Genomic DNA, 23,252 nt, shown 5'->3' on the forward strand with positions numbered 1-23,252 from the left:
TATCCATCGTGCCTGCTGCACCCAAATCATTTATAAAACATTAGCATCTCCTGTGCTGACATTTCACTCCTATATTACAGGAGTTATACAGAGACTTAAAAAAAAATTAATAAAGTGCTTCTCCTCTTCATTCTCCCTCTGAGAGCTTTGATTTCCAGAGTATGAAACGAAATAACCAACATAACAACATTCTCCACTTCTAAGGGACAGTGCCAGACTCATTCAGTTGCTATTGGTTATAGAGAGTAGGACGTGAGGGAGCTATTTCGGATCACGGATTATTTGTTCTGGCTGCATTGGACATCCCTTTAGTGGAGGTTTAGAGCCCTGCAGAAGGAGAAGTTTGGATAGGAGTTGGAACAGAGAGGGCTTGATGAAGTAACCTCTCCCTTCCTCCTCCCTGAGCCCCTCCTGCTGTTCCCCAGGAGCTGTATTCCCACCCGGAGCATCCCACCCGACCCGGGGTGCCGCACGAGGAGAGGGGCAGCGACACCGCTCTTCCCCATGCGCTGAGCTGCTCTGAATGAAGCACGGCAGGGAAAATTCCTCTTTTGCTTGGGAGATTCCCTCTGCGTTTCCAGATCCCTCTGGGAGACCTGGTGCTGTGGAAATGCCCCCTCCCCACTTGGGATCATTTTAGGGGCACAGGGAGGGCAGTGTGGGCTTAACCACACAGCACCTGCACTGTAGAACAGGACTTGTTCCCAGAGCCACTGGGAGCTCCGTTCTACAAATGTACCCCCCTCCCCGGCTGGGATACCGTAACGAAAAGAAAAGCAGCCTTTTCTTGTCCAAGATCACTTTTATTTCCCTTGTTTCGTTAACCTCAGTGTCTGTTTTGTCTTGCATATCCACGCTGACAGGGAATTAACACCAACTGCAGAATTCAGGCAGCACCCGTGGGCTGTGCCGGGTGCCGCCGGCGGCTCTGCTGTGGCCACGAAGCAGACCACCGAGAGCATCCCGACCACCGAGCACATCCCGAACACTGAGCACATCCCAAACACCGAGTGCATCCCGAACACCGAGAGCATCCCGACCACCAAGCGCATCCCGAACACTGAGCACATCCCGAACACCGAGCGCATCCCAACCACCGAGTGCATCCCGACCACCGAGCATGTCCTGAACACTGAGAACATCCCGACCTGGCATTGGCTGCGGGGCTTAACTCAGGACAAGAGGAATGCACAGCCCTTCTTCCCATCCTTCAGCTGGCCACGACCCCTTCCCATGGCTTTCTTGGGCCTTTCTCTTTCCCACTGCGGACCAGAAACACTGGGCACCGTGCTTCTCACAGGTCCATAGCGCGCTGCGCTTTCCCACTTCTCTTGGCTCTCCCCATGGCCTGACCCATTCCTTTTAAGAAAAAAAAAAAAAACCCTGACGCTGTCAGGGCCACCTGCAGCCCACAAACCTGCTGCCCGAGTGAAAACCTTAGGCCAGCTATAAAGGTCCTCACACAACTGACACCGCTGGAAGCCCCCAGCCCCTCGCCACCCAGGGGCTTGCGGCGCTTTCCCAAGGCAGAGCTCTGTGGCTGCGTGCATCGGGCGCCGCTAATCCACCTCCCTCTCCCCATTCTTACAAATTAGGACGTAAGGGTGAGCTTTGGCTCTCTGTATATGGACTTTGTTGCATTGCATACTACCCCCCCAGACCCCTCCCAGAGTTTAGTGCTCTAAATTGCTAAGAACATTGGTCCCCCGCGCGCACTGAGGCTGCCGGATGGCTTTCAGCATCTGTAGGCACTGCTGCCGTTTGTGGTCTTGAGAAAAGGATATACTGTTCTGCTATAAATTCAACAATACAATCCTTAGTTCTGAAGATATAGTTTCCATATAGTTTATAAACATTATAAGACATACATATGGATAATTGAGGGGAAGGGGGGGGCTGTGCATTTGTTGGGTTTGCTTTTCAGATGTGTGAACACGGTTACAAAAAAACGCACCTCCTTGCAGGTACTTCATTTCTTTAAGTTTGTTTTCTTTGTGTGTGTGATTTTTTATTTTTATTTTTTAATTATTCCACCTCTAACCAGTCTTTCCTTTGGTAGTTGGCTACTCCAAGCCCAGCAGGCAAGCCCTGTTCTGCTGTGATGCCTGAGATATTCAGGGTTTTGAGATTGTCTTCTACGAGATTTCCAGCCAACTTTGGCCTGTGGGTTTGGAGCCAAAAGGGCTAAAACGTGGGAGAACCAATGTCCTTATTACATGAGAATAAGTGTCCTTGCACTCGCTTTCAGAGAAACAGTGTAGGCTTAATTGGTGATCATTTTTTACAGCAATTATGTTCCTTGCGGTAATTGGCGGGGTCACTCGGCGCACTCTCAAATTAACAGGATTTCACAAGTTTCCAGTTGTCCGGCTGACGTCGCCGGCAGGCTGGCCGCCGTCCCCATTATCCGGTTGGTGTAAGGTTGGCTTTTTTTTTTTTTTCTCCCGGTGCAGGGCTCGGCTGTTGGTGACACCGCGCGACAACGCCTTTCAACCCGCTCCTGCCGCCCGCGCCCGCTGCCGCCCGTGCCCGCAGGCCGCCGGCCTTCCCTCGGCGGGGCCCCGATTCTCCACGTCCAAAAAAAGAAGAAGAAAAGAAACTCTGGTCCGTTGTAGGTGGGGGGCAGTGCAGATCCGCTCCGCCGCAGCCGGGCTCAGCGCATGACGGCCGCTAAAAGCAGCACAAAAACCAGGCGCGAGGCCTCGAGACCTGCGCTGCCGGCCGCCTGCTGCACCCCGCTGGGGGCACGGATGGGCGTCCGCCGGGTGCACTTACCCTTGCGTCTCGGGGGGCCCGTGGGCATCACGCCGAAGCTGAATTTGTGCTGATAGTCGGGCACGTAGTCGTGGACCTCGTGCTCGCTTTTCCGCGGCCCCAGCGACACCGGCTTAAGGGTTCGGTTGCGGCTTTTGTGGCTGGTGCAGTTCTTGCCGGGGCGGCGCGAGCCTGGCCGGCTGTGCAAACCCTTCTCGGCCCCTCGCTCGCTGCCCTTCTCCTTGGAGGACTGGTGAGGGTGGTGGGCTTTGGAGGCTCCTCTGTCTGCTGCCGAGAAAGTGTGTGTTTTGATCTGGTGGAGCGACTCCGAGCCCGAACAGTTCCTAAAGTCTTCGGCCCTCAGCACCTTTAGGTCCTTGCCGTGCATCCGCTCGGGGGACTCGCAGATGACGCTGGAGCTGGAGCCCCTGAAGCGGTGCAGCCACTCCCAGAGCGAGCGGGCTTTGCAGTCGCAGCTCCAGGGGTTCCCGTTCAGCCTGAGGAACTCCAGGGCTCCCAGGTGGGCCAGGCAGTCCCCCTGCAGCTCCGAGAGGCTGTTGTTGAAGAGGAACAGGGTGGTCAGTCGCCGGAGGTCGTGGAAAGCCCGCCTGTGAACCCACTGCAGCTGATTCTGATGGATGAGCAGCCTATCCAGGTTTATTAGTCCCCTGAACGTGTTCTGATGGAGGCTCCAGAGCTTGTTTCCATGGAGAAAAAGATGGCTGAGGTTAACCAAGTCAACAAAAATATCGTCCTGAAGGAACTCGATGTGGTTGTCTTGCAAGTAAAGGTATTGCAGGTTGTGGAGGCCGCCGAATATCCCGCTGGGGAGGGAGCTCAGCCCGCACTTGTACAGATACAAGGCATGGAGTTTCACCAGCCCTTGGAAAGTGTCCGCCGCCAAAGCCCTTAGGTAGCGGTTGTCCCCCAGGTCCAGCTCCTCCAGGTTGACGAACCCCTCGAAGGTGTTGGGGTCGATGAAGGTAATGTTGTTGGAGTAGATCCAGAGGGTGACCATGGAGGGGCTGAAGTGGCCCCGCAGCAGCAGGGTGATCTGGTTGTTCTGCAGGAAGATCCTCTCGCTGTCCTCGGGGATGCCCTCGGGGATGGTGACGAAGTTGTGGGCCTGGCAGCTGACGGTCATGGGCGAGGGGTAGCAGACGCAGTCGGTGGGGCAGCCCGCGGCCCCGTGGACCTTCAGCCCCAGCAGCACCAGCAGCAGCTCCGCGAGGGCCCCTGTTCGGAGAGAGGGGAGAGCGGCGTCAGGGGGGGGCATCCCTCCTGCCGAAAACCGCGCCCGATTCACGCCGCCGGCAACTGAACCGCAGCAACGGCTGCGACCGCGACGAGTGGGCTCACCGCACGCGGTGCTTTTTTGGACGGGATCTACGGAGAGCTTCCTCCCTCCTCGCGCCGCCTGCCTGAGTCACGCGCTGCCGGCCGGGCCGGGCAGATGACGCTTTCTCGGGGGAATCGTCGCTGGCGATGCACGCAGCGCAGCCCGTGGCTGCAGGCAGGCGGGGCAGGCGGGGGAAGCGCAGCTGTGCAAGGGTGTGAAAGCAAGCAGGGACGTGCGGGAGATGCAAAACCCATGGCGGCGTGCTCCTCTTAATCCCTTTCTCGAATAGCCAATGCTTCTGGCACGCAGCTGTTGTAAACCCCAGTGAATCACCCCAAAATACATCCCTGACGTGCCCCAGCCCTCCTGCGGGACAGGGCCGCTCTCCGTGCCCTCCTTCAGCCACAGCCGTGCCCCTCGTGGCCCGTTCGGCACCAGCACACGCCCCAAGCAAGGAGCAATTCACAGGAGATGTGCTGTCAGCAGCCGGTGGGAAAGGCAGAGCTGAGCACTCAGCTTAGAAGAGAGTGCTCAGACACATTTCGAATAGGTGTCCTGTGGCAAAGCAGATTGCATCTCCTAATGCTACATACAGGATGTGCCCGTGACCAGGGCGTGCTCGCTGCGGAGCACGAGAAGCCAGCAAGGCAGTAATCATCCCCTCCCTCGGCTCCGCTCGGAGCGCCGGCTTCGCCGCCCAGTTCCCGGCGCGCTCCCACTCCTCGCACCACGCCTGCTTTCAGGCTATTCCTTCTGCGCGGGGTGGCTTTTCAGACTCATTGCACCAGCCTGTCGTTTCTCATTCAGATTTCCTCCTAGATCTGCTTTTCCTCTTACACACAAAATTTGCTCATGTCTAATGAATTCTGCCTCTGGACTTCACGGGAGAAAGGAGTAAAATGAGAGCGGCGTACAGCTGCCAGGGCCATCCTACCCCAGAGTCCCTGCACTGCGATTTGCTTGTAATAATCTGAAAAACAAGAGTGGAAGTGGAGTTCACCTCTAATTACTCCATGTCGTTACCACCAGATCGGCTGTGGTGCTGGACCCCTTGGGCTTTTACAGTCCCTCTTTTCAAGCGCCTACAGCTGAGGACGAGTGGGAGGCAAAAAGCCTCACTGGTTTTTTATTAATGTTGTTTGAAATATAACTCTCTCGTTGGCGTTGCCTTTTGCCTGGTACAGAGATCTATTACTGGGTAGCTAATAGCAGGTGACCTGTCCATCTGGGTCCATTCTTTCAGTGCAAATCTGTCACGTTTTTAGATAAACTGGGTTATTCAGGCTCTCATAAATTACCGGGGAGAGACAGTCGCCTCTGACCATACTGCTGTATTTTTTTTTATTTTATTTTCTAAGAGACAGCATCGCTAGCCAAAGTGTTGGACCAAGCCTATGCTGGGATGGGGATGGGGGCTTCCTGCAGGCTCTGCCCTGCAGCAACGAAGTGCCGGCTGCGGGAGGGATGGCTCATCCCTGCGCCGCTGCCAGAACAGGGCTGAAGCCAGGAGCGCTTAATTCGCGACAACTCCTACGGCTGTGTAGGGAAAGGAACATTCTCCAAGTCACCGCCGTGCCGCTTTGGCTTTGCTGGCATGTGTTCACGATGAGAAAAGGGCCGTGCTTGTGGCTCGGGCCAGCTCCTCACAGGGTGCCGGCTGAGGCTGCCCCGAGCTCCCCGCCGAGCAGGAGCCCTCGCCGCAGCTCCCGGCACGCAGCCTCGGGAACAGCAGCCCCCCGGGGATGTTCTGATTACCCGATCCCCAGATAACAATCATCAGGAGAAAGCCACAGTCGCAGATAGGTGCAGAAACACTTTCTGCTGTCTTTTTTTTTTTTTTTTTTTTTTTTCTTTTTACCCATGGATGTGCTTTGCTGAGGTGGGACAGCTTTATATTCCCCGCTTCACCTCGGTGACACCGAACTGCAAAGACTGGTGTAGCTCTTATGTTTATTAGTAAAATCCTGCCAGGCACAAGCATGGTGACGATCTCCCACATGCAGAGTCTGTTATTGCAAATACCAAATCACAAGGGTCTGAATCAATAAACCATCTCCCAGCTATGAGCAGCAGGTTGGAAGATTACATATTGCTTCCAAACGCCGGTTTTATGCGCTGTTCCGTGACACGATAGTTGCCAGGCTAACAGGATTACCGGCGGGAGGAGGAGCCGGGCAGGGATCGCGGAGCATCCCAAATTTCACGTCTAGGCGGTGATGACAGGCGGCTGGTAGCGATGCATGGCGATGGACCAAAGTGGCCTGGGTGTAAAACACGGCTGAAAGGGAGCGTGGAGCTTCGCAGCGCCCGACGGCTCCGGAGGAGGAGGTCAGAGGAAGCTGAGCCCATCTCTTCCACCCATCCATTGATCCTGAGTTAATGGCTGAAGTTCCTCTGGAAAAGGAGCCGACTCCTGCTGTCGGTGGTGGCAGTGGGATGGTCGTTTCTGGTGTGCTGCTGGCTCTGCTCTTCCCAAGAGTATGATGGTGGGGAGAAAAGAGAAAAGGCAAGGGTTTCTTTCTGCCTACACACTGCAGCTCGGGGATAAAGAGAATGTGGAAACAGGAAAAGGAAGGATGCTCAGAAAAAGTCATAATTAGGTGGGCAAAGAAAGGAAAGAGGAAACCTCCTCGGTGGATGCGCTCAGGGCACGTGGTCTCGTCAAGGATGAGTCTCTCCCAGGCCACAAAAGCTGCTGATTGTCTCCTGCTGTGAGAAGCTGCTCCAGGATGGCTGGGTTTTGGTCAAAGTTTAGATGAGGGGACAAGACCCCTAAAACCCAGGGGTGGAATGGCCAAGGTGGCTGGGTCTCTGCAGCCACCACCGGTGGGAGCGTCCCCGTTGGGACAATGCCCCTGTCCTCTTTGTGCTTTGCTCCCCCAGAGTCCGATCCCGGCCGGCTCGCCACGCTCGCTATTGCTGGCGCAAACCTGACTGCATCTTGTAAAGGTTGCGAGGCAGGTGGCGGGGCACCAGCAGGCTCCCCGGCGCTCACCGGGGAGGGCGAGCTTCAAAAGCGGCACGGAAAAATCCTGCCGAAACCTGCCAGCCAAGTGAATAGAAGCAGAGCACTGCTGACACGGATAAAACCAGCACGGGTGTGTTTATCTCCTGGCGCTCCCCCACTGCCACGCGCTGTGTCACCCGGCTCGCGGTGTCCTTCTGCATCCTCCTGCTCCTGGCTGAGGCTTTAGTGATGGGAATGAATTCATCGAGCTGTCCAAACCATTTCCCATGCAGCATCTCTCTAATTGGGCATTAATTAGGCATTAGTTAATGAATGCTTGAAATAATTTATCTTTGGATGTGTCCAGTTTGCAGTCTTACTTTTAACAGCATTATACTCATTATTAGATTAACATCATTATAAATGTTCTCCATTACCTGCTTGTTTCCATTGTCTTAGCCTTATTACTGAGAGTGAAAATCACTCCTCCTGAATGCATTATTGATGAGTAAGGACTTTCTATATGCAGCGCGGGATTAATTGTTATACAGCGTAATGCATTTAGCGTGAAGCCTCAATTTGTGCAAGAGCTGAAACGGCCAGAAGAATGCAGACGCCCGGAGACAGCGCGCTCGTCCAGACGCAGCAAACCTCCCCGTGCCACCTGCCCACCTTCCTCCCCACACCGGTGCCAGCGCAGGAGGAGAGGAGAAAGCCTGGGTTGGTACCCAGGATCACGGGGGCAGCTTCCAGTGGCTGCAGCACATCCCTCATCACCACGGGGATGCTGGCCGTGGCTCGGCGCCGCGTACAGCCTGTCCCCACCGCACCGCAGGGCTGTACCTGTGCCGGGCGTTTTCTTGCACTGTAAGTGTTTTAATGCTTTGCTGCATCTCACAGGGCTGTAGCGGTTTATTTAGAGATGCAGTGTTGTGTATTTTCATTAGGTGTCCTCAGATAGGACCTAGGAGAAGAAGAGATGCTCTGGCCCCAGCGGGGTCACCGGCACGCATGGAGCCCCCGAGGCGCAGCCCTCGCCCGCTGGCTTTGTTTGCTGCTTTTCTCAGCACCACGGTGTCACCTCTCCACCCAGTGAGCTATGTGGGTCACGGCCCGCCTGGTTCTCCAGCAGGATCTGGTCTCTGGGGTGGAGCAGGTTGTTTCGCTCTCAAATCTCTCCTAAAACGCCATCTGCTTGGGGAGCCCTATCTTAGCTCCCGTCTACATGCAACTTGTCCGACTGCTCGCTGTGTCCATTACCGGTTCTGCTCAGGCTGTTAGATTTATAAGCTCTTTAGAGCAAAGCCCTCGTCTTCTGGCTGCTGATTTATGGATCTTTACTGCCATAAAACACTATGTATAGCTGCTACATAATATAAATAATAATACTTAACCAGAGCAAGCTACAAGTGGGGACAAAGCATCTGGCTTCTGCTCGCAGTCTGTGTTATCAAAAAGGCAGGAGCTTGCTCATCACTCACACTCTTCTGAGGCCAAATTCGCACCTGGTGTAACACCGCCCGCAGCTGTCAACCAGCCACAGAGAGAGACCTTCCTGCCCTGTTCACACCCCGTACCTATCCAAGGAGCCTTTCTAAACCAGACCCGAGTGAACTGGGGCACGCAGACACAGCTGCGACCCCACGGGAAAAGGTACTTTGAAACTCGGGAATGAACTCGGAATGGGATGTTCACGCCACGGCAGAGAGAAACTGTTCTTTTAGGGAGGAAAAGGAGCCTTGAATGGTCACAATTTCATATGCCAGCTGAAGGACGATGAGAGGCGAGGCCTGAGCAGAGACAGCCACTGGGTGCAAGCCAAGAGCGCAACTTCAGATCTGGGACGGTTTGACAAAGCAGTGTCAGACCCGTGGTTAGGAGCTGCCTATTTTTTTTTCCCCCCTCTCTCCCCGCTCCCGTTGCGGCACAGAGGCTAAAATAAACAAGCCTGCCCTGACTGTCACGAAGGCCAAATTCCCCAGGGAGCAGCAGTTTGCTCTCAGCTTCTGTGCAAAGCCGCCTCGGTGCCCGCCCCGCGCCGCTGGGGCATCCTCGGCGCCTCCGCTCCCTGCAGCACCAGCCGCCGGACACGGCACGAGAGCTGCCTTTCGAGCTGCAGCCACCCATCCACCTTCATCGTTTTTATTTATTTATTTCCAAACGGTGTCATAAATAACTGACAGATCCCAGCTGTTTGGAGTTATGGTTTCTGATGGAGTGACAGCTGCTCCCAATCCCCCAGTCATCACCCCGGCAGTTCTGGAACATTTCAGCAACATAAAAATCATTGGAGATAATTTCGGTTTTGCATAATTTGGTTAGGCAAGCTGTGATTTAATGGCAATTATGACCTCCGAGGCAGAAGATGAGCTTGGAGGCTACCGGCTTCACACGACTTTAGCTGGGGGTGCGGCGTCAGGGATATTCCAGCGAGGAGGCACGGCGAGAAGAAACCCTCCCGCAGCAGCTGGAAACTGCGTCCTCGTGCTGGCAAGTGGAGAGGCTGTTCCCGGGGGAAGACGCATGCAAGAAAATTTGGAGGGAATATTGCTAGGGAAAGCTTCGGGAAGGGGCTGCTGCCAGAAGATGCACTGGGAGGTGTCTTTTAAAGGGAAAACCAAGGAAAGGCTTTAGTCTGGGGATGCTGCAGCCCTTACACGCCGTCTGTAGCACCAGCGCCTCTTGTGCTAGTGGGTGCAGAGCTCTGTTAGCCACCCTGACCCCCACCGACGGGGTTCCTCTTCCCCTGTGCTGCACTCCCTCTCATCCCTGCTGCATTTTGGCCACCTCGGAGCCCCGTGGTTTGCATTTCTCCGGCAGTGGCTGAGCACAGCAAACCCTTCATCAGCCTGGCTGCGTTGGGTGGGCAGTGGAGGATGGAGACGCGTGCTCAGGAGCAATGAGGACATCACGGTGCTTCTGGCCAGGGGGTTCAGGAGAAAGATGTTGCCTAAGAGCAGAAGCGTTGTGTGGAGCTGAGGAGGTCCAGCTATCGCCACCTCCATCGCTGCTGTCAGCCAGCCTGTGCTGTGAGCCGAAGCTCAGGGCAGAGCTGGGAGCAGAGGCACCCCAAAATCAAGTCCTTTAGGACGCCGCAGGTTCGTTGTACATTTGCTGACCCGGTATCCGGAGCTATTCCCCTTCCTCCACCAAAGTCGAGGCCAAGGTCACCTGGAAGTTTCTGGATCGTGGTCATTAACTCCTATTGCAGTTTGAAACCAGACCATAAATTTCATAGTGTAATAATGTAAAAATCAATAACTCTGTTTGAAACAATAGCTTTGTCTTCCATTTCAGCCGGGGCTGATCCCTCCCTGCGGACCGCGTCCCTCTGAATCACGCAGACAAAGAGAGGGACGAGGGTGGCGGGGCGGCTGCTCGCCCGCCAGGTGTGCGGCCCCTGGGCCGCTGCAGATTCAATTAGTTCATTTATTCCTCTCTCGCAGTTAAACCCGAGGATGATTTAAAAGGGGGGAAAAAAAAGAAGCTGGTTGCTGAGAAGGGAGCCTTTTATGCTCAGTCTCTTTGACATCCTGTCCGATGCGGCGTCCCTTAGGCTTTCCGTGCCTGCAGAAGGGCTGTGCCAGCCAGGGATGCTCGAGCTCACGCTGCTCTGCTCCCTCTGCCATCCACCATGGGCAGCGGAGCCAAACCAAGGCTCCCGGCAGGGGCTGCAGGAGCTCAAAAAAAAACCAACCAAACAAAAAACAACAAGAACAACCAAATGTCCGCTCTTTTCCAGCTCCGGCTTTCTGGGCGAGGGAGGTCTGGCTTCGTTTGCTTTCTTATTTTCTGTTGTTTGCTGTAGCACCGACTCGAAATATACATCGAGAGGCAGGATTGTCTTTCACGTGTTGGTGGATGTGTGATCCTCAAAAACAAATTAGCACCGATTCACTTCTATATAGAGTGCAGCCATCAGGGAATCGCTCCTGAATTCACAGCGAAGGAAAGCAATAATGCTTCCAGCACGCTAATCCTCTCCGAGAGCAGCCCCTGAACTCTCTCCCAGTGCTGGAGGCACCGCTGGAAATTACAATTGTAGTGAAAAAATAATAAATAAATACAGAAATTGGCAGGGTTTGTGCAGGTCCAGAGGATTTGTACCCTAATATGGAAGTCCCTGTTTAATTAGCACTCCTCTCAGTGGCTGCATCTCCTCCCCGCTCTGCTCGGGCTGAAGGAAAGGAGGAAGAGCAGAAGCCAGCGGTGGGAGCGGCTGTGGGATTGGAAGCTCGGATATAAAAACTTGTTTAATTTAAATGCTCACTTCAGGATGGATCTGTGCAGAAGCAGAGGGAATGTAGAGCGTGTTTTCCCCATGTAATCCGTCCTACTTAACCCCGCTTTGCCGTGCTCCTCCCGCTGCAGCAATGCGCCCTGAGCACAGGGAGCGGATTCGGCTCGAGGCTCCGGTGCCACCACCAGGGCCCTGGTGCCTCGGCACGGAAGGAAAACCACCACGTTTCTGGGAGGGTGATGGAAATCCTGCTGCTGGAGATCTTTTTGTGCTCCCGTGCCTGCAAACGTCCTGCTCGGATGTTCCTGGAGCTGATGCACGGGAGGGAAGCTGCATCCTTGGGTCTGTGGATGGGTGATGGAGCTGTTGGGTCCTGCTGTGGCTGGAGATGTCACTAAAAACCACGATACTTCTGCTTCTCCAGGCCACAGGGATCCCGCAGGCACGGCTCCTGCAGGATCTTCGGCCCCGGTGCTGCCACCCCGACACCCTGCAGGATCGGGCCCCGGCGGCAGCGCCAGCAGCCAAGAGCCGGGACGGGAATTGGCAGAGGCCAGGGAGCTCTTTAGGTCCTTGAGAAGGGACTAATCATTCCAATTGCCCCCGAGGAGAGAGAAATAGAGGAGGATGACTTAAGCTTAGTGGATTGTCTGAGGCTCTCAGGGGATCATCAGATGCTTCCACTCCCTTTTTGTCCTGAGGTGACAAGTTTTCTTTCCCATTCACAGAAATGCAAAATAGTTCATTCACAGGCATAATAAGGACGGTATCCTTCGTAAAACAGCGGCTACCAAGATCTCTGAGGTGCTTTACACTGAAACAATTGCAGATGAAATGACAAAAACCACCCAAGATTAGCACGAGCCAGCTCGGTATCAAACGCCGAACAAACTAATGCGTAGAGAAAGCAGATTCACCCGCTCCTTCCCCGTGCCAGCAGCTGGCTAGGACCCACGAAGGCTTTCCTTAGGACTGGAAACGCAGCCAAAAGAGAGCAAACATGAGATCTGGGAGCAAAGTGACAGCTGCCCCGCTGCCAGGCCCTCTCTCTGCTGCCCACTGCCCGCTCCCCATCCACGACTGCGGGGCCTCGGGGACGTGCTGGATTTTCTGCAGGGCAGAGCCTCACCTGGACGTCGCCAAATGGAGGCACAAAGAGGCGAATGGCATTTTTTATGCTAGCATAGCTAATAGGGCGAGCAGCGTCCCTACAAACGCGTGATCCTGCCGAGGTCCCGACCTCAGCCACGTCCTGTGCCACCGAGCTCCGCGAGCCAATTACGCACCGCGTCGCGGCCGCTGCCTTTCATCCCTTTTCAGCCTTTTCTGCATTGCACATTTACCGCGTGTCCTTGCGTTTTGTGGAGGAGAGGGCAAATTGGAGCCCGCGATGCGCCTTCTTCCCCATTCAGCGGCACATAATCCTGCCTGCAGCAGGGGGGAAGCAGGCTGGCAGGCGGGCATCAAAGCGGCCGGCTCTGTCACATTTTCTTGCCACAAAAATAAAGCCATTGCGTCATTTGGAGCTGGCCAGCCTCAGGTCTCTCTCTCCCAACCCCTAAAGGGGCACAGCAGCTCCATTCCTGCGCCTTTGGTCCCCCCCCCTCGGGGCGAGGTGCGTGACACCGAAGCCGTCCCCAGCGCGGGCTGTACGAGACCCCTCCTGCTTCGCACTCAACTTTTTACCAGCGCACAGAAAGCTCGCGAAAAGCTGAGCGATAAAAGCACGGCGGTGTGAATAGCCCCGCTGCGCCTCTGCCCAGCATCCGGGCCGGATCCCGGCCTCGCCGTTCCCCCGGCAGGCGTCACCCCGGGAGCAGGCTCGTTGGAGGTGCTGAGCACCCCCAGCGCCACGTGAACGCCCGCTATTGCCGCGTTAAAAGCTTCATAAAAATAACTTGTTAACGGGATGCGTTGCCATCGCCGGCGGCTGGTGAGATCGCTGCCGATCTCTGCTCCTCGAACGCAGCAAGGCCAAGCAATTACGGGGTGGGGGCTGCGAGGTCTCGGTGGTCTAATTTCTATTAATTAGAGCCCGCGTGCCATCCTGTCACAGAGGGGACGAGGGACGGGGGTGACCGTCGGTCCTTGTAGGAGCTGAGAGAGAAACTGCAGCCGCTGAAGGCTGCTGAGAGGCAGCGCGTGCTTTGGGGATGGGGCAGGGAACCGAACGGGGCGGGCGATTTGGGGGCTTTGAAACCAAAGTCCCTTAAACGTGTACTGGGGAACGCTGGCTCTGGTGATTTTGTACTGCCTTAGGATCAAATGGAAAAGCAAAGCTGATGGCTCGGCATCCCCTGGGCCTGGCGGGGCTCCTGGTGGATGCACGGCAGGACCCTGCTGGCTGGGCAGCGGCTGCTGCTGTGGCTGGGGGGCCCCGCACGCCCCCCGCACATGACTTCAGCCCCTTCCCTTCGAGCTAATCAGAGCCTGTTTCTCGGTAAGCCGTTATAAATCCCGCTACGATCCCTTCTTTGCTAGGTAATAACGGTTACTGCACAACGTACGGAGACCTGGGATCGGCGCAAAGCCATCCGCGGCGGCACGCGTCCACGCTAGCAGTAGGGCACCTTGTGCACGTCGGGCATCGGAGCCTCTGCAATCCTTTTCCCCAAAGAGCAGGTGGATGTATCGGGGATGTAAGGAAAAAAAACCCATAGCTGCAGCCCAAGGAGGAAGCGGAGGGGAGGGGTGAACGTGTGCGCTGGCACGCGTGCACCGTGGTGCCGGTGATACCGGAGCCTCTCCAGGAGCTGCTGTGCCTGCTGGAGACGGGCAGGCTGAGGCAGACAGCCTACAGCTCGCATTAGGAAGACCGCTGGGGAGAAATATCTCCGTCTGGAGACAAGGGGGCATGGCCGGGCGGCGAGAGCGTGCACCCTGTCTGCGCCGGGGAAGCAGCAGGGGCTGGGTGGGGGTGCTGTGGGCGCAGGGATGCCCGGTTTTGGAGGTGCTGAGTCAGCAGAAGCAGCAGCCGTGGGGGTGCGGGGCGGCCTCGCGTGGTGCTTCACGCCCGCTTGCAGCGCAACGAAAGGGTTTGCTCTGCATGCTGCCGACAGCCTTCAGAACCAATCCTGCTCCCCACGAGACGAGCAGACATCCCTTCCTCCCCCTCCCAGTTTGCCAGCATCCTCCTGGGACTGGGCAGGCTGCGCCAACCGGTCTGGGGGGGGGGGGCTCAGTCTTTGGGAAATCAGCGCTGCTCACCGGCGCTCAGCCACAGTCTGCCTAAAATCCACAGCCCTGCCCCCAAAGAGCCTCGCCGTGCTCCCAGGGCTGTCGGGGAGGGCTGGAGGGCTGCAGCCAGGCCGGTGCCACCGTCACACCTGGCTGAGGGCCGGCGGTGCTGAGCCTTTCCCAGCGCCACGGGGAGGAATTTGCGGCAGCAAGCGGCACGCCGGGATTTAGCAAGCCTTTTACCCTCAGCTTCCTCCCGTCGTGTTGCTTAAAGACACATTTTGCAAAGTTAAAACAAATTGCAAGCAGCAGAAATAGTTTTGTGCTCTTAAAAAAAAACAGAAAAAAAAAAAAAAGAAAAGAAAAAGAAAAAGGAAAGAAAGGGAAGATCTTGGCACGAGGATAAAGGAAGGCGACTGAGATGCTCATTAAAACTGAGGGGCTCCAATTCCCCGTCCAAGTGGCCACATCTTCTCCAGAGGCTCCCGGAAGCTTTGAAATGCCTTGTCAGGCACAGCCTTTCATCCTACCTGATTCCGGCTAAATTCATGGACCCAGACATTTTCGCTGGAGACGGGGAAGAGGGAGCACCTCCATTCCGACTCCTCACTTCCCATCTGATCGCTGTTGATACAATTTATCCCTGTGACAGCATCTGCTGCTTTCATGCTCTTTTGTTCTGAAGTACAACTCGTCTTTGTTAGTCCCATTTTCGGGCCTTTCATCAGTCAGAGGCACAACATGAAAGGCGTTTAAACACCCCTGCTCGGAAGGCAGGCAGGGGGAGCGGGGACCCACGGGTCCCCCTGCCCGGCCCCGCCACGCTGCCCCCACCTCCCGCTGAAATATTTGCAATATTTCAGAGCATTTCTACGAAATTCAAGTTTTCCAGGTGCAGTGCTGCTCAGAGACCTTGGTCGGCATCTCCACCACGAGCTGCTCCCCAAAAGCCCTCCCTGCAGGAGCACGGAGAGCGTAGCATCCCCCCGCAAGCAGCACCAGGGGCTGCAGGATTTGGCCCAGCCCAGCGCTTGGCTGAGCACCCTCCTGGCCTGCCCACACCCCCACGGCTCCCACCTTGATTCCCCTGTGGTATTTTCCCCTCCGGTAAGTGCTGAGCTCCCGTTCGCCTCGTCCCGGTGCGGTTACGAAGAAATTGCTGCAAAATTTTCTCGTGCTGGTGCTCTCCCGGCGAGGGCACGGAGCAGCCGCTTCTCCCCCGGGTGCTGTGCGGATTGCTGCCGCCCGAGATGCCTCTGCCAGCCGCCCAGCACCTCTCCTCCTTCCTTCCATCCCTCCCTTCCTGCACGCCTCGCGTCCTCGCCGCCCTCATCCCCCAGCTCCCAGGAATCGATCTCAGCCGGAAAGCCTGCTGCCTTTTATTGGGGTAACCTTTTGGGTTTCACTTAGCGCCTCGCTCTTCCCACTGAGCCTTCTCCTCGCGAGCCCCTTTGCAAATTGTGACTTTGAACTCGTTGCTGGAGAACAAACGTGCAGGATGGGGTCCCTCCGCTCCCCAACACATCCCGACCAAAACCAAGGCGCAGAGCACCGATGGGCAGCACCAAACCCATCATCGCCCCTGTGGCCCTGATGCTGCTCCGAGGTCTCTCCAAGAGCTGAAAACGCTGAATTCCTGCTCTAGGAAAAAAAAAATAAAACAACAACACCTTGCCCCCCGCAGACCCTTCGGAGGGAGCAGAACAGCCAGGCAGGATCCGGGCATCGCCCCAGCGCCCGGGCACAAATCAGCACATCGCGAGGTGGGGAGAAGGCGAGCGATCCCGACGGCTATCCGAGCGCACTGCCTGCCTGCTCCTTATTAAATTATGGTGCTCAAGTTCACCATCTGAGCCTCGCGCAGCGCGGACCGCAACCGGCAGAGAGGCGGATTACAGCCCCGTAATTCAATCACGGGGCACAGCCGATGTCGCAGGCGGCGAGAAGAGCTGTCGCTATCAATACCGAGCCCTCGGCAGCCTGCCCTGTCGGCTCCCGCCCGGCGATGAACGGAGACAACTTCATGGGGACCGGGTTTCCTAAAGCACCGCCAAACGGCCGTGTGGCTCCCTTAGGGCGTCGGGATGGGATGAAATGGTGTCTGGGGGAGGGTTGGGGATGGTGCGGCCGTGGTGGTGCTGGGAGCGGGCCATGGGGGCAGCGAGGACGTGTAGGGATGGGTAGGAAGGGATGGGAAGGGAAGGGGAAGGGGAAGGAGAAGGGGAAAGGAGGATGCTCCTGGCCCCTGTGCTTTGCTGCAGGAGAGGGAGCAGGCGCCCCATTGTCTCCCAGCCCAGTTTTCCCAGCACGAAGAGAAAATGGGCCAGGAAGCTACAGTTTAAGAAGAGCCCAAGGTGGTTTTACGTAAGTCCGAGAAGCAAGGAGGAAGGAGATGGAGTACCGCTTCCCAACTGACACTGTGAACCAGCGAGCGTGACTAAAACTTGGGGAGGGTTTGCATAATGGGGACGCACTTTTCTGCTCTGCCAAGGTGTTCAGGTACCATGGTGATGTGCGCAGCATAAAAACTTTGACAGACACTCAGGGAGATAAGTGTGGAGGGACACAATCAATTGAGAAAGAAGAGAGAAGAGAAATGGGAAGGCACTTGCTTTGCGTGAAAGCATTTACAAGGTCAACAATTAAGCGTGCGCCGCTGCGAGGTTTGGGCTGGGGAAGCGAGGGTGGCCCAGGAGCTGCTGGGGCTGCCGGCGGGGATGGGAGCCAGCGTGAGGCTCCAGCTCCGGCCCCGTGGGCTGGGTTAGGTCCCGATACCAGCACCAGATCCAGCAGCAGCTCAGGGCAGTGTGGCTGTGCAGGTTTCTGCCTCCCCGGCGGTAATTTTGATGGTGCCGAAGAACAGCGTGAGGAAATGCCGCGATGCAATGAAGTCACCAAGCTTTCACCCAGAGCTGGGCTTTGCAGTGTGGCCTCCTCGGGCAGCCTCACTTCTGGAGGCCTTTGCTGCCCGATGAGGGGCTTTATGGAGCAGCCCTGTGAGGAGCTGGCTGGCCAGGGCTCACCACTTTCCCCTTTTCCATCCCTCACCCCGCTGCCGCTGCTCCGAGGGGCCGGGGCTCCTCGCAGACCCGCAGGCGCCCGGGGGCTTCGGCTCCTTCTTGCGGTTCCAGCCTTGAACCCGCCCGACTCGGCGAGTCCCGCTGCGGGTTTCTGAGCAAGAAAGAGCTGCTGATTCCTTGAGAAACGAGGAGGCGAAATCCAATTGTGCACTATAGCGCATCTGCGGCTGCCATTAACCTGTCTGTGTACTTCTGCGGCTGTCCATTTCTCTCCGCTGACAGCCGGGACTGCCCGGAGCGCGCTCTGCCCGGACCGTAAAGGGATTTGTTTCTCCGTGCTGCAGTGGCACAGCGCAGAGCCGACAAACTGTGCCGCAGGCGCTTCCCCGGTGCTCTGCCCTGCTCCCAAAGCGGAGCGCGAGCTCATCGCCCGCCCGGCCAGCCGGAGAGCCCCGGTGTGGCTCAGCACGGCAGGACGAAGCTCCCACCACCCCGCTGCCTTCTGGCCCCGAAGCATCCCCAAAACCCAAAAGATGAGGCCAGGAAAGAAAACGCTATCAGGGTTTTGGGGGCATCGTGGAGGCAGGCACCCGAAGGAGAGGCCGGGTCCTTTGGCATGAGGCTCGTGGTGCCGTGGTCAACAGTGGGGCAGCGGCAAGAGCTGGCGGAGAGCAGAGCTGGCAGCTCGTTTGGGGGCTTGGAGAGCTCTCTGAATGCAGCACTTGCTGTGGACAGCAAGGATGGACCGGGGCTGAGGGATCTGCACCGGTTCTGGGCAGGCAGCATCGCAGGGAAGCAGCAGCCGGAGCACCCCCGAGCGCACGGAGCATCCCTGTGCTCCCTCCTGGCTCCCCCAGGGGATTAAAAGGAGCTGATGCGACGGGGCGAGGGAGGAAGAGAGAGGGAAGGTGAGGAGCAGGGGGGCGCGCAGCCAGTCGCATCGTCTCCCTGCATTCCAGCTTCATTTGCAGATTTATTAAATCGAGAGCCAATTTCGACATCATTTCTTTCAAGCAGCTCCACCTCGCAGGTGTGTGGAATTTATTTGAGATAAAGAAAACCATTACAGAGAGACAGCAATCTTCAAAGACCACCTCAGAGACCTGAGAGAAATAAAAACACTAGCCCGTGCAAATGCGCAATTAAGTTTCAAAATACTTGTGCTCCATGAAAAGCTCCGTCCCTGCAGAGAACAGGCCTTTAAGGCAATTTTCCCAAACCCTATTCAGCATTCACTCAAAAACGCCTTTTAAAACCAACGTGTGATTTTCCCTCTCTGCCTCGCTCCTCCTCCCCCTTGGCTCGCGCTCAGCCAGGTACGAGCGAGGCGGCCCCGCTCTGCGATGCGGCCGCTCTCCGTTTGGAGAGGATGGAGAGAGCTTGCAGGGCAGCACCGGACCCTGGCAGGGCTCAATTTGGGGCCGGGCTGCTCCTTTTGGGAATTATCCGCAGCCAAACTGGGGCTGGCAACCCGGGAATTTCATGTTCTGGGAGAGAAAGGTGCCGTGCCTGGGGACTGCTCGCCTCCCGGTCCCTGCTGTCGGAGCCTCGCATCCCTTATTCCCGGGTCACTCTCTGCTGGGTGGTGAATTAAAAATGCGTAATTAACCTGTGGAACGCACTGCCACGAGGTATCAGCGAGGCCAGGAGCTTAGCGGGATTCGGGGGAGGATTATATGTTTAAATGGATAATGAGAGCATCTGCCGCGACGTTAGCGGGGAGAAGGCAGATGTAGGGCTCGCAGCCTGCTGTGCCGGGGTGCCGGCCCCAAGCTCCGACGGCTGCGGGTGCAGGAAGGGACCCACGGAGACAGCTCAAGGGAAAAAGCCTCTGGTCCCCCCTGAATGTGACAAAGGGACAAATGTGCCCATGCATGCCCGCTCTCTGGAAGGGAAGGAGATTTTGGGTGCATTTCCCCATGGAGGACGGGTCCCTGCTTTTGTCTTTTGTGTGGGCTGCATGCGGTGGCAATGCTCACTGTGCCACCAGCCCTCCCTTGAACCCATGGGGCCGGTCGTGTCCCTAGAGCTGTCCCCCATTTTGGAGGACACCCCGTAACCTCTCTGTGTGCTCCCAGCTGCTCCTTGAGATCCTAGAGAGAGCGCCCAGCACCTGCAGCACCGTCCCGCAAGCAGAACCCCACTCATGCACATGAAGAGCTTCAACGCTCCGAGATTGTGGCACGCGAGCACAGACCAAGGACGGTGGCAGGTGACGGGATCAAGCCCTGGCAGAGCTGCTACTGCGGCGTTTGCCCAGCTCTAGGGTGCACTGCCCATGCAAGGGGCTGTTCCTGGAGGTCTCCACTGCTGAAATACGGAGTTGCATCCACCTGATTTGGGCTGGGACGCTGGATCTGCTCCCCTTGGGTGTTACGCTCACGGTAACTGGACGTGGTGTGCTCCTGTTCACCCCCTGGACACCACGGGCACCCTCCCTCCTCGCCGTGCTCTGGGACATGTGGCACAGCCCAAGCTGCCTCCAAGAGCACCTTTAAGCCCTCGCAGACAAGCCAGCGACTGCAGAACGAGCTCAGTGCTGATGGCTGAGTTATTAAATCCCCGTCCGCAATCCCCTCCGGATCCCAGCCGCTGCTCTTTTGCACGGCGTTGGCATTAACCAAGGCTTGTGCAGCGCGTGGCACCTCGGGGTGCAGGAGCACCCACCCCTGGGATGCCCAGGGGCCATCCTCAGCCCTGCACCCAGCGGGATGGCGCACTGCCGGCTCCAGCTTTGCACCAGCCCGGAGCAAGGATGCTCCCGCTGCTCCTCTGCAGCATTTTGGAGACGGCACCGTGTCCGCGGGACGACTCGAGGCATTTGGGGTGCTCGTCCCCCTCCCCAAGGGCTCGCGCTGTCCCCCGGGACGAGGCGGCCGCAGCGCGGCGTGCTCAGCCTGCCGAGCGCGGCGGGGCTGCGGGGCCGGGGTTAATCTCGTTGTCACACCGTCCCTCCTCTCGCTAACTCGGCGCGCTTTGACCCGCTGTGAAATTGTGGCCAACAGCACTGAATATTTTAAGAGCAGCAATGCAGTCATGGCCGCGCGCGGCGGAGCAGCAAAGCAGGCCGGGAGCTGGGCTGGGCCCCCCCCCCTGCCTCCCCCCTTCCACCGCCAACCCATTAGCACAGTTCAGGGAAACCTAAAAAATTCAAAAGACACTGAAATATGCAGCATTTTCGTTCTCTCTGGAAAATGACGCGCTTCGCTTCCCAGATGCTCCGGAGCAGGCGGCTGTAAATAAGCGGCTTTATGGCACGGGGGGTGTTGCCGGTGGGGCTGGGGGAGAAGATTTATGTCCCGTTCCCCATCCTGTCCCTGTGCTGCCAACAGGATCGTGCCACCGGAGCGCTGCTCGACCTGTGCCCACTGGTCCCCTTCTCACCAGCGTGTTACGGAGGTGGCGGTGGCATTAAGGGACTTTGCCACCTGATGTAACGGATCTGCTGGCTGCTTTCTGTCCCCTCTCCCCCGGGGACATCCCCGGTGTCCCCTCGCTGTCTCCATCCTCCCCGTGCAGCCGGCGGGGGCGCGGGCGCTGCAGGACCTGGTGCAAACGCCCGGCCTCAGCACTTTTGGTATCTGGGGCGCCACAGAGCAGCAGCGGCGAGGAATTAAAAAATAATAATAACAAGGTGGATTTGCATAAACCCGCAGAAAGAGGAGCTGGAGGCAGCCCTGCCCTGACGAGGGGAGACCACAGGTAGCGTACGGGGTGAAGGGAGGAAGAGGAAGAAGAGGAGACCTCGGCTTGCTGTTGGGACCCTGTGCCAAGGGAGAGCAGGCGCATGGCCTCCGGCCCCATGGAGGAGTGACATTGGGACACTTTTGCATTCCGGTCTTAAGAGGGCAGATTAATCGCCATGTGCTGGATCTGTCACACGCGGGGATATATATTCTTCTCGGAATTTACAAGTAGTTCTGTCTGAGAAATAAACAACCTCAGATAAAAATTACATTGTCACCGTGCAGGTGTGATGGATGTCATGGACAAGCCCTCGGTGTGTCGGTGCAGGGAGCTGCCGGCCCCAGGACGGCCGGGAGAGGCTGACGGGGCCCGGGGGACTTGGCAGGGAGCACGTCATCACCCAAAATCACATCAGCCCTGGCTGCTGCACGGTGCCAAGGGAGCCAGTCCTTGGCACCGAGCCCGTACCCATCTCATCCCGGTCCCAAAGGCCAGGGGAAGGTGTCACGGCCACCCAAGTCGTTCCCAAGCGGGGAAGATGCCGGAACCCCTGGGAAAAATGATGCTGGTGGTGGGCGGCCACGAGGAGCGCCCGGAAACCAGCAGTGGGAAGGGTGCCCCCTCTTTCTGGGCCCCGTTTCAAGCCCCAGCTCCTCACCATCGCATCCCTGGAGCCCCCTGGCACGGCCGCACGTGGCACAGAGCGGAGCAGGCGTCCCCAGCAGCCCCGGGACCCGGTCACAGGGAGGATGAATGCGATTTACACCGGGCCCCTTTCTGGTTTTGCCTCTCCTTCACCTTTATCTGCTTCCCACGGCTGCCTTTGCTTTGGCGAGGCTGGTCGCCGTATCACCGAGCGCATCTCCTGCCTGGGTCACTGCCGCTCCCTGCGCAGGGCTGAATGTTCACTTCTTTGCAGCTTAAATCGAAAGTTGCTTAAATCTGAGAGCGGCAGCAAAGCCACCAGCAGGGATCCTCAGCCATCGCACCCCGAGGAGCCAGGACCCAAAACTGGCTGGGGACAGCAGGGTCCCCGCGCGGCCACCGCCTCGTCCAGGCTGGGAGCCGCTGCCGCGACTGCCTGCGGTCTGGTAATAAACACGGAGCAGCTGGTGGAGCCTCTGCCGAGCCAGTCCTCGGGATTTATCCACATTGCTCTGCCTTATCAGCCATGCTTTTCACAAGCACTTAAATTCAGGAGGAAAAGGAAAAAGTGAAATCAGATAGAAATGCAGGTCTGTTTGCTGTTTTCTCCAATGAAATGGCTCTGGGTAAACAGCAGACGCCTTTGATGAAATCCCAGCAGGCTTAAACAATAAAGCTGGTTACAAACTCAATCTGGCGCAGATATCAGATCTGAAATTGTTTCAAAAAACATGTCAACATTTTCTAATGCTGCTGCAAAACTTCCTCGGCACCTTGCCACAAGCCCGCAGCTGTGACGCAGGGCCCAAGCCACCGGCCCGGCCCCGGCCCCTGTCCCCTCCTCGGTTCCTCTGCTCCCCTTCGCCTGCCCTGGGAGCCCCGGCGGGGAGGAGATGCTGAGCATCACCTCGGAGAGATGACGAGGTCCCCAGGGGAGCGGAGAGCACCTGCCAGCTTGTTTTCCACCTCTGGCCGCTTTGAAATCCAATCAGCGTCCCCAAGCCAGGCGCCTCCGGGGACGATGCTCCTCATCCAGGAGGACGAGCCCGGTGAGGTGGGCTCCTCGCCGCGGCAGCCCGGCTCCAGCACGAAGCACGATTGGAAAAAAAAAAAAAAAAAACGTGGGGAAAAAAATAAAAAAATAAAAAAAAATGCACAGTGAAGGGGAGGGCAGACAAATGCTCCTCGCGGGGGCTTTGCCTCCAGCACGTTTGCGCCCCTGCGGGACCGGAGCCCCAGCTGGAGCAGGTGTGGGCTGTGCCAGGCAGCCCAAGCCCCCGCCCCGCGCGTTAATAATCCGAACAGGTCCCCGCTCCGCCGCGCACGGCCAGGCTTCAAAACCACTTAAGGATTCAGCGGGGGAGCGCAGAGCCGTGAGCGTGGCGGGGAGCAGGAGAGGAGCGGAGGGACGAGGGACGGAGCCGCAGCGCAGATTTGGGGGTG

At 57.2% G+C, this 23,252-nt stretch overlaps 1 protein-coding gene across 1 annotated transcript in view; it reads right to left on the bottom strand.

Moving 5' to 3' along the window:
- Nucleotides 1-787: 787 nt before the first annotated feature.
- Nucleotides 788-23,252, bottom strand: part of RTN4RL1 (reticulon 4 receptor like 1) — a 29,783-nt gene continuing 7,318 nt past the window's right edge. The window contains exon 2 of the mRNA XM_035342883.1: nt 788-3,990. Within this exon, the coding sequence (XP_035198774.1) occupies nt 2,654-3,990 (1,337 nt within the window). The 3' untranslated portion in view covers nt 788-2,653. The remainder of the gene's footprint in view (nt 3,991-23,252) is intronic.

This window comes from Oxyura jamaicensis, chromosome 19 (assembly GCF_011077185.1).
Source record: "Oxyura jamaicensis isolate SHBP4307 breed ruddy duck chromosome 19, BPBGC_Ojam_1.0, whole genome shotgun sequence".
Lineage (NCBI taxonomy): Eukaryota > Metazoa > Chordata > Aves > Anseriformes > Anatidae > Oxyura > Oxyura jamaicensis.